Raw genomic sequence first — 10,717 nt, 5'->3', positions numbered from 1 at the left:
AAATAAACAAATTATATTTACAAATTTAAAGAAAAAATAATATTTTATTACTTACAATATATTTCTTATTTTTATGATTATTATTTATTTTTTTATAAATACTTAAAGAGTGTAATAAATATAAATTTATAAATATTTAAAGAGTGTAATAAATATAAACTAATTAATGAGTTATTAAAGTTTAAAAATATTAATAAATTTAATACAAAATAAAACTAAAGAAAAAAGATATTTATAATGAAAATAAGTAAATTAAATTTTATATAATTATTAATTATGATCGAGTCAATCAGTTCAACTTGTGATTCACCAATTAAACCAGTAATCTAATAGTTTGACCACTTCGATTACCGATTTAATTCTGATAACCATAGTTGAAAAAATTAGACCGACTCAATCAGTGAGACTAAAAATTAAAACTAGTGATCCGGGCCCTTGGCCGGTCTAAGTTGAGCATTGGATTGCACAAGGAACAAAAATGGTTAAAAAGAAGACCCTTGCTGAACGAAGCCTAGCCCTATCCCCAGGCCCCAGGCCCCAGACCCCAGCTTTCTCACTCATTCACACTCTTGACAGAGGTAGAGTTGGGAGCTTACCTCGGTTCACCACCACCATATGCTCACCGCCGTTGTCGCGCCTCTCACTGGATCCTCCGCATTGTGCGCTCGCGTCTAGCCTCTCTCCTCTGTCTGATCTCGACTGCTCGCGCCTCCCTCGCCTCTCTCCCTCCTCACGTCTCTGCTCGAGCTTTGTCGTCCCTCGTGTACTCGTCGCTAGCAGTCTTGCTCCATATCCCTCATATTCTACCAGTTCTCCCCATTGTAAACATAAGGAGAAGGACTGTCGCAGTGCTGCCAGCTTCTCCGTATCACATTCTTGCTCCTTCTCCTTTATACTCTGCTCGTTGGAAGACCAACCGAAGGTTACTTAATTGTTCTTGCTTACTTTTTTTTTGTTTTTAATCTGTTGTTCATAACAAAAAATATGATTTGGTTAATTTAGTTAATTTTGTGTGGTTGTGAATTCTGATCTCTTATGATGCTATGTATGTAATGTAATTGACTAATTGTTTGGTTATGAATTTATGATGAGACTTGAATTTGTCAATTTGTTAGATGAAAAGCTTGCTAATTACTAATTTAGTTATTCTGCCGATTGTTGATTTTGTGTTGGTTTGCTAATTTTGAATTGGAAAGAAAATGTTTGGAGATTGGTATTTAGTTAGTCAGTTTTACTGTTTATGATATTATGATTCTGTAAATAAAATTAACAGGGATGCACCATTTTTAGAATTGATTGTTAATTATTAATAGACTATAATGTGATTGTTAATTGCCTAATTGGAATTGGTTCTGAACCACGATGAACCCTAACGCGACTTCAAACTATAGTTGCAGGAACCGGATCGAATTAGCCGGTTGGACCGGAAACCGGTGAACTGGACATAAGTTTGATCCGATTAAGATTTTGGACCACAGAAGGAAAAGAACCAGTGTGAACCGGTTTGGACCGATTGGTTTTAGTTAAAATCAGCGAACCGGTGGTTTTTATAACAGGACCGGTTCAATGTTTTTTGAAAAATAACCCTAGCTAACCTAGCCCTCAAGAAGTGAATCCCAGCCTCCCTCTCCCTCGAGTTCGAAGAAGTGAAGAGGGCAAGTGTCTCTCTCTCAGACTTGCAATCCCCGGCTCCGCTGCCTCGTCTCGCCGGCTCCTCTGCGTCTCCGTCGTTGCGTCGACGCCTCCGTTATTGGCTCGCCTGCCCTGCGTCGTCGCGTCTCTGTGCGTCCCTCGTTGTTGTCGTCGCGTCCTCGTCCGGCGTGGCTTGCCGTCACTGCTGCCTCCCCCTCGCCAGTCACTGCTTCGCCGTGACAGCTTGGTTTCTCTCTTCTCTGCCGCGTTCTGCAACTCGGTGCATCAGCTATCAGGTATTTTTTTTAGTTATTCAGTTATTGAGTTACAAGTTGATTAAGTGAGTGATTGATTAATGATGTTGCTGTGAATGGTGGATTGCTGTTTTTTTATGATGATTGGTGTTTATGGTTATTTTTGTTGCTGTCATTGTGCTGCACTGTTGCTGTTAATTTTCAATTTATAGGAAAATTAAGGAGAGTAAGATTGTGACATTGCCATTTTAATTGTTAGAAAGATTGGTTTGAGCATTTGAAGTGGTGTTTGTTCAGTTGATGAGAATTGAGAGGAGAGGATTTTAAGTAGGTTTGAGTTGAAATTATGGATATTGTGGATAGAAAACATTTTAGCAGAAAATGAAGTAGGTACGCATTTGGAATGGAAATTAGGATTGAATGAAGAATGTGATTTGGAATGCAAGGTAAGATTAAATGAAGAGTAATGATTGTTCATCGCCTCTTGCAGGGGATCTTAGATTGTTCCATTTTTGCTTTAAGGTGACAAATATGGTAGGATGTAGAGGAGATTCATCGGCTTGGCTAACTGCTCACTAAAGAACTTGCTGAACAAAAATTACACAAATAGAGACCTGTTGCAGGCCAATCGTGGACTTCCAAAAAATCATGCCCACCATATTTTTTCTACACTAGATCTGGACCACATTAATCTTTTAATATTAGTCTCTATGGTCATAAATATCAGAAGATTAGTATTCCATGAAAGTACAGTGGTATACTTGCTAAGCTTCCTAATTTATATTGTTGGATAGGAGATAGATTATGTGAATTTCTAATAGCTGCTGATTTTATATTGCCGTTTCACATGTTTTAGATGAATAAAGATACCCAGACTTTGAAATTATTCTTTCGATATAGTTCATAGATTATTATTTGTGTCAAATTAAGATACTATTGTAGATCTGTAGTAGTGCTAACTAATTTTATGTCTATCTTTTGTATTAGTTTATTTTGGGATTTGAGACTTGATTCTTCATAAAATGTTAAAATATTAGTAAAGATATGTATTTCAAATTTTAATTTTAAGTTTTTGACTATTTTATATTTTTTATTTACGTAGGACTGGTTTTACCAGTTCAACCAGTAACTTATCGGTTGAACCAATAAACCAGTAAACCAATAGTCTGATCGGTCCGATTACCTGTTTGGTTCTTACAACTATGTTTCGAACCATTTGTCACATTCTTTTCGTCTCAATAGACCAAATCTCATGCTCACAAGACGAATTCATCGTCGTGGTCCTGCGATTCTGTCTTTACAACAACCACAATGCCTTTCTATTCTCCACCGAACCTTCTCCCTGTGGTCCATGAAGAAGGATCCAGACCTCGAATCTGCACTCTCCCGCAACCGCCGTTGGATTGTCAACAACCAGATCAAGAACATCATCCTCCGCCATCCAAACCAAGAGATCCCCATTGCATTCCTTCGGAAGAAGTTCAAAACCCTTGACCTCAAAGGCAAAGCCCTCAACTGGCTCCACAAGTACCCTTCCTGCTTCAACGTTACTTTCACCAGTGAGGAACACTGCTGTCACCTCTCCAAGCGCATGATGAGCCTTGTCGAAGAGGAGGAATCTGTTAGGGAGTCTCAAGAAAATGCTTTTGTTTGCAGGTTAGCAAAATTACTTATGATGAGTGTCAACAAGAGGATTAATGTTCTGAAAATCAATGAGCTGAAAAGGAATTTAGGGTTTCCCGATGATTATATAGTTAGGATTGTTGCAAAGTACCCGAATTTGTTTCGTGTTGTTAACGAGGGAGGGAGGAAGAGCTCTATGGAGATTGAATTGGTTCACTGGGACCCTCAATTTGCTGTATCCACAGTGGAGACTGCGGCCAGGAGGAGCGGCAATATAAGGCCAACGTTCTCGTGTTCTTTGCCTTTCAGTTGGGTGAAATCATGGGAGAGATTTCATGAATTCGATTTGGTTCCTTACTTTTCGCCTTACGTGGACCCCAGGGAATTGGTGGAAGGGTCGAAAGAGATGGAGAAGAGGAATGTGGGATTGGTACATGAGGTGTTGTCTTTGACTCTTTGGAAGAAAGCCTCAATAGTGAAGTTGGGTCATTTTAGGAGGGAGTTTGCTTTGCCTGATAGGTTGAATGTGTTGTTGCTCAAGCACCCTGGGATTTTCTATGTTTCCAACAAGTATCAGATTTACACAGTTCTTCTTAGGGAGGCGTATGTTGGGTCTAAACTTGTCGAAAAGGATCCTCTGGTTGTTGTGAAGGAGAAATTTGGGGAACTGATGCAGGAGGGGCTTCATGAGTACAATCAGAGGCGGCGCCACATAAATATGGAGAAGAGGAGGAAGAAAGGTGTTCCTTTGGCTAGAGTAGATGAAGTAAAGTGTAGGAGGAGGAGAAGTGAAAATGCTGACTCAGATGATGATGAGGATGGAGACAACAAGCTGGGAGGTTTGTTTGACCCAGAGGAAAGGAAACGGTTTTATAAAGTTCTGTTTGATGATGATACTTCATGAAATTCTTTGAGGTGTGAGTGTGATAGTTTAATTTGCGTATTTGGTTTATATAAATTTGATATTAACCCTTGAAGGGCTGGAAGTGAGTCAAGCCAGCTCATGAGCCAGCTCGAGCTCGACTCGTTAATAGCTCGATAAGCTAAACTCGTGAGCTGGTGAATTAAGCTTGAGCTTGGAATTGAACTCATAAATTAAATAAGTCGAGCTTGAGCTTGGATATTACTGTTTCATATATTACTGTTTCATATGAATATATATAATATTAAAAATATAGATTAAATGCATATAAGATGTGTATTAATAATTATAATAATTTATTTATAGATAAACAATATATAAAATTGATCTTTTTAAATATTTTAAAATATATAAGTTATAATTTATTGATATAGAATTATAGATTATGTTCTTATTATTTGAGCTAGCTCGTGAGCTCGAGCCAGCTCGTGAGCTTTTGATGAGCCAAGCTTGAGCTTGAGAAATAGGCTCGATTGTTAATGAGCCGAGCCGTGAGCCAAGCTCAATTTTTGTGAGCTGAGCTTGAACTTGGTCTAGCTCGGCTCAGCTCGGTTCACTTCCAGCCGTATTATTTTACCCTTCCCTCCCTGCTAGGTATGCATACATACACAAGGTCGCCCATATGGATTGAACTTTTGTTTTTGGTTTGATATGGTGCCTTAAATTGGCGATTTGACTTTTGGAACTGGTTTTCTGAATTAAATTTTGGTTTGGCTGGGTTGTATTTACTTTATGCCTCATTGCTGATGATTCAACGGCATGTGTAAGCTGTACTTTGTATATACTAGAAGAGAGACTGAGCGCATAGTCCAGTTAAAACGCACATAACTCTAATATAAGATACCTGCGTCCCTTCTCTTCATAGTTGCTGTTGAGTTAAAAAAGAAAACCTTATCTTCCGATATTCTTTGTTATTTTCTTTGGATAATGGTCAGTGGTGATTGCCCAATGATGCACAATTCAAAATGTATTGAACAGTTTTGTTGTGGTGTTAAGTTCATCACTTGCCTTCCACCATCTCTCTCTCTCTGGCTCTTGCTCGCTCACTTGCTCACTCACACTCACTTAATCCTATTCTGTGGGGTGTGTGTGTGTGCGCACGCATATGCCGCACGTGTGTATAAATATATATATGAATTATTATGTATCTTCCAGATGGTGCTTGAAGGCTATGAATGAAATCGGTGGGAAAAAGCAGTAGTTTATTTGTAGGTATTAAACCTCAGGGCTGTGTATTCACTTTTTCTGGTTAAGTGGCTGTATAATTGAAGGTTCCGTTTTGCTATCTATCTCTTTGTTATTGATTTCATTTCTTGTTGTTGTAAAGTGATGTGCATGTCTATCCTTTTATTTTACACTTCATTTTTTATATTAACATTGTTTGTCCTCCTGCCTAGTGACAGAACAAACAAGAAACTGACTACTGAATGGTTTCATGGCTTTGTTTATAACTGGATGTGAACCACCACCACCTTTGTCTGCATCGTCATCATGATCCTCACTGCTGGTTGTAAAATGTGCACAAAGGATGTGGATAAAGCTTGCTGCAAAAGCTGTATATGAATTTGCTCTTGGCCATGAAATCCGAGGGTTGTGTTCTATTTTTATCTCACCTCCCAACCACCCGAAAATTAACCGGGTGCAAAATCATTTTCCTTTAAAGAGCCTTCATGAGAACAGAATATCAGAAAATTGTGCATTGCTCTTATGACCCTTATTTTTCTTTACTCTGACCTGATCATCATGGCTGGATGCATTGTTTTGTTCTTTTTTTGGAACTGCTCATTTGCATAGTTATTAGTCCTTTTTTGCCATGGCCTTATGCTTATACAGTCAATATTCCATAACATTAGCTTGTTTATTGAATATGCTTATACCACATTTGTGAATTAGTGGTTTATGTTGTGTGGATGCTTAAATAAGCAATAGTTTCAAACTTGGACTATGAGTAATTCAGATGCATCAGCTATAGTTTCAGTTTGATTTAAGTGTTTATTGGTGAGTATATCTACATGTCTCATTTATTTGTTCTTCTAAAAACTATATTTGATGCATCTTTTAAAAGCTATATTTTGTCCAGATGAAATATTTGATGCATCTTTTAAATAACAAAATTTTCCATCATTCTACCCGATGTAATAACCACTTTTTGATGTGCCCAGTGATGTAATATTTGGACATGATGCAAAGCCTCTCCATCCCTTTCCTCTGTTCCAACTTCCATCATTAAGTAAGCTGCTGCTTTTGTTGTGTTGTTCGTCTTCTTCTTCTTCTTCTTCTCCTTCTATTCCATCCTCTTCACTGTTACCACAACTTGCTATTATTATTATTATTATTATTATTATTATTATTATTATTGGCATCACAACTGGCAGTGGATAGAGATGGTGGAGGTTGCGGTGCTGTGTTCACCCACCTTGATGGATGTTGAGAGGCTTTTATGGATATTGGCAAAGTGCTAGTCACTGAAATCTGAGGGCATTGCTAGCATTCTCATTTAAAATAATTTTATTAGCTTGTTATTGTGTCATACTACTATTTTTTTTTCAAACTATTATTGTACTAGTTTGCTATTGGTCACATACAACCGAGTGATGGATTTCATTACTTTCCTTAATGGTGATACATCATTCATGTTCTCTGTCTCCCTTTGTATGTTATATACCTATAGCCATTGAGGGATCTAATTTGACAAAGAAATTTAGGATTGCTTGAGTGCTCATTGTTCACATGTTCTATGATGTCTTCATTCTTCTTTTCTTTATTTATCTTTTTTGTCTAAATCTTTCGCCATATGTTGTGTTTTTGTTTGCTTATTTAGCTTCAAAAAGATCAAATGATTGAATTTTGCTAAAGGAACATTTGACCAAAAAGAAGTGCTTTATTCCCTAAGAAGTATTAAATGATTCTTGTGTAATTACTTGTACCTGCGCTTCATATGTTGTTTTGGTTTTCCAAAACATATCAACTTGATTAAGTAAATAGGAAAATAATTCTTGGTGTAAGTTTTTCAACTTCTAACTATCAGATTAAGTTTTGATTATCTACATATCCTGTTATTTTGCACTTGATTAATCTGTACTATATTAGGAATTTTTTTAGAAACCAGGATAAAATTTTTGCACGTGTTTGGATAAGGTTTTTTTGTATCTGTTGTATTTTCTTGTTTTTATTTACTTTCTGGTTGATTATTCTGATAATCGTTTCGCATATATTTTGGTACCCTTGGTCAATAAATAAGCATGATGTCTTGCCATTGTCATACAATTTGCCACATATCATGGAGTTAATTTCTGACCTGTCTCTCTCACTAAGGCATTGTTTATGTTTGATTCATCTGAATTGATGTGATGTTTGACATTCCAAATATTTCAATACCTTTTGATCTCTTCTTCCCTGGAATTGAAAAGCATGTTCCTTTGAATAATTTATGTAATCTGTGACGTTAATGCTTTTGTTTTGGTATCTTCGTTGAGTGCTTCAAATCCTGGAATCTTTCAAAGGGTCAAGGGTCAAGGATGCTTGGTTCCAAGGGATGGTGAATTTGCATCATCATGTCTTGTTTTGAACTGTGTTGATGAGGAGATCTATTGTAGCAGACAAACAAGAGAAAGGGTCCCACAAAGTGAATTCAAACATGCCTTATCCTGTTACCTCCTCTATATAAAAAAGCATGTTCATGCATTCCTTTGTTTTGACGACCATCATAGACAAGTAAAATGTACAAGGAAATTGACAGATATAGTTTTGATATCTTTGGCTAAGTAGATTGTCATGCACAATTGTAATTGATATACAGTATACACGTTGCTGCTTGTAATTTTTTGTGTCATTGAATTCTGTTGATATTTTACTTAACACTCCTCCTTGAAGGATTTGATTTTACAAAGATTCAAAAGTTTAATCAATTAGCCTCCGAAAGGAGAAATCCCCTCTTTGTAAACCTCTCCTCGAAAGTGTGGTGTTGAAATGTGACACTTAAATCCACATTTTTAGAGTTAATAGTGAAATTCGTTTCTGAAAAATTATTCATTATTTAAATTAGTTTTTAAAAGATCATTTTAATTATATTAGTATTTAAAAAATAAAACGTAAGTCAAATTGGTCATTTCGTTAGTTAGATAATAACGGCATGATGACGTGGTAGGTTAATGCCACGTGTCACAAGATAATTGATTGACGAATTAGGTTAGTGACACTTAGCATGTCATGTGTCACTTGACGTGTAAAAAAGTTATTCATAATCAAAATAGTTCTTGAAAATTTATACGTAAGCCATTTTCGTCCTTAAAATTTTAAAAATTAATCAAATTAGTCTTTATATAAATTTTTCTTATTTTTTCTTCATAATATTAAATTTAAAGTATTTTTTATGGTACTAATTTTAATATTATTTTTTAGACCTTAATAAATAAATTTTGTTTACATAAAATTAAATTGTATATTATCAAATTATTGTTGATTATATATTTAAAAATTTAATATTTTAAGTTTATAATTTTTTTAAAATAACTATTATATATATTTATTTAGTGAGATATAAAATATTAAAATATTTAAAATAACTACTATATTTATTTAGTGAAATTCAAAATATTGAAACTCTAATTTTTTAATATTTTAAAATAACAATAATTTGATAAACTCGTTTAAATAAAAAAAATATCACTATAAAAATTACAATTTGAAAATATAAAATTTAAAATACAAATGAAAATAATTTTATAATAATTATTGTCATTTGTATTTTAAATTTTATATTTTCAAATTGTAATTTTTATAGTGATATTTTTTTTATTTAAACGAGTTTATCAAATTATTGTTATTTTAAAATATTAAAAAATTAGAGTTTCAATATTTTGAATTTCACTAAATAAATATAGTAGTTATTTTAAATATTTTAATATTTTATATCTCACTAAATAAATATATATAATAGTTATTTTAAAAAAATTATAAACTTAAAATATTAAATTTTTAAATATATAATCAACAATAATTTGATAATATACAATTTAAAATACAAATGACAAAATAATTTTATAATAATTTAAATAATTTTTATTATTTTATGTAAAGAAAATTTTATTTATTAAGAAATAATATTAAAATTAGTACTATAAAATATACTTCAAATTTAATATTATAAAAAAATGTATATAAGAACTAATTTGATTAATTTTTTAAATTTTAAGGATGAAAATGACTTAGATCTAAATTTTCAAAGACTATTTTGATTATAAATAATTTTTTACATATCAAGTGACACGTGGCATGCTAAATGGCACTGACCTGACATGTCAATCAATCATATTGTGACATGTGGCATTAACCTGCCACATAATTATGTCACGTGGCATTTAATGTGACACGTCATCATCCGTTATTATCTAACTAACGAAAAGATCAATTTCACTTAAGTTTTATCTTTTAAGAATTAATATGACTAAAAAAATTTTTAAAAATTAATTTAAAAGATAAATCATCTTTTAAAGACAAATTTAACAATTAACTCCGTATTTTTATGTTCCTAATCATTCCCATGTCACCTGCATGTCTGATGAAATAAGCTACATCTCAGCAGTGGTTTAATTGTAATGCAATTATTATTCTTATCATTTTAATAGGAGTAAGGTAATAAATAAATGCGTGAGATAATAAAGATTAATAAATAAAAAATATTAATAAAATTTTTTAAGATAATAAATATAGATAAATTAGTTTAAATTAAAATTTTTATTTTAATTATAAAGATTAATTTATAAATTATGTGTTCATATTTATTATTTTAAAAAATTTTGTTGATATTTTTTTATCTTTAAAGACTAATTTATTCTAAGAGTAAATCTTCATAGTTTAATTGTCACCTTATTCTTTGGATAACATTGAATTGTAATGGAATTATTGCTCAACAACAAAGTTCAATTTGGCCATCCCTATCTAAAATGGCATTTGATTTTAAATAAAATAATCTTTGGGGTAGTTGCATATGGGGTAGGAACAAAACAATAAATGCTAATACTTGAATAACTAGAGGCTAGGGTTGTATATGGATTAAGTGAAGTTAAATTTGTCTTGATTTAAATCTAACCTTAAATAATAATTGAGTTTATTTTTAAAATTTTTATTTAATTTTAGACCCAGTAAAATTATACTATTTTTCGGTTACATTAAAATCGGGTTTAAATCGATAAAGTTTGGATCGAAAAACACACAAACTCATAGTAAAGTCTAGAAAAGTGAATTTTAACTAAACACTAATAAAAATATAATAAAAACTAACTAA

The 10,717-nt window shown here is 33.0% G+C and overlaps 1 protein-coding gene across 2 annotated transcripts; it reads left to right on the top strand.

Annotated features, from left to right (window-relative positions):
• The first annotated feature begins 1,505 nt into the window (after positions 1-1,505).
• Positions 1,506-8,464, top strand: LOC130936427 (protein WHAT'S THIS FACTOR 1 homolog, chloroplastic-like). Of its 2 annotated transcripts, none has more exons than XM_057866493.1 (2): positions 1,506-1,928; positions 2,989-8,464. In XM_057866493.1, the coding sequence occupies exon 2, from the start codon at positions 3,139-3,141 to the stop codon at positions 4,411-4,413; it is 1,275 nt and encodes a 424-aa protein (XP_057722476.1). In that variant the 5' UTR covers positions 1,506-1,928; positions 2,989-3,138; the 3' UTR covers positions 4,414-8,464. The 2 variants fall into 2 exon arrangements, with proteins under 2 accessions (XP_057722476.1, XP_057722475.1); XM_057866492.1 differs by having other exon boundaries at positions 2,377-8,464.
• Positions 8,465-10,717: the final 2,253 nt, after the last annotated feature.

Source organism: Arachis stenosperma, chromosome 6 (genome assembly GCF_014773155.1).
Source record: "Arachis stenosperma cultivar V10309 chromosome 6, arast.V10309.gnm1.PFL2, whole genome shotgun sequence".
NCBI classification, from domain to species: domain Eukaryota; kingdom Viridiplantae; phylum Streptophyta; class Magnoliopsida; order Fabales; family Fabaceae; genus Arachis; species Arachis stenosperma.
The sequence above is the reverse complement of the archived record's forward strand: the minus strand, read 5'-3'. Positions and strand labels throughout refer to the sequence as shown.

Coding starts and splice junctions, on each gene's coding strand:
- LOC130936427 (XM_057866493.1), top strand. CDS start 3,139: ATGCTCACAAGACGAATTCATCGTCGTGGTCCTGCGATTCTGTCTTTA.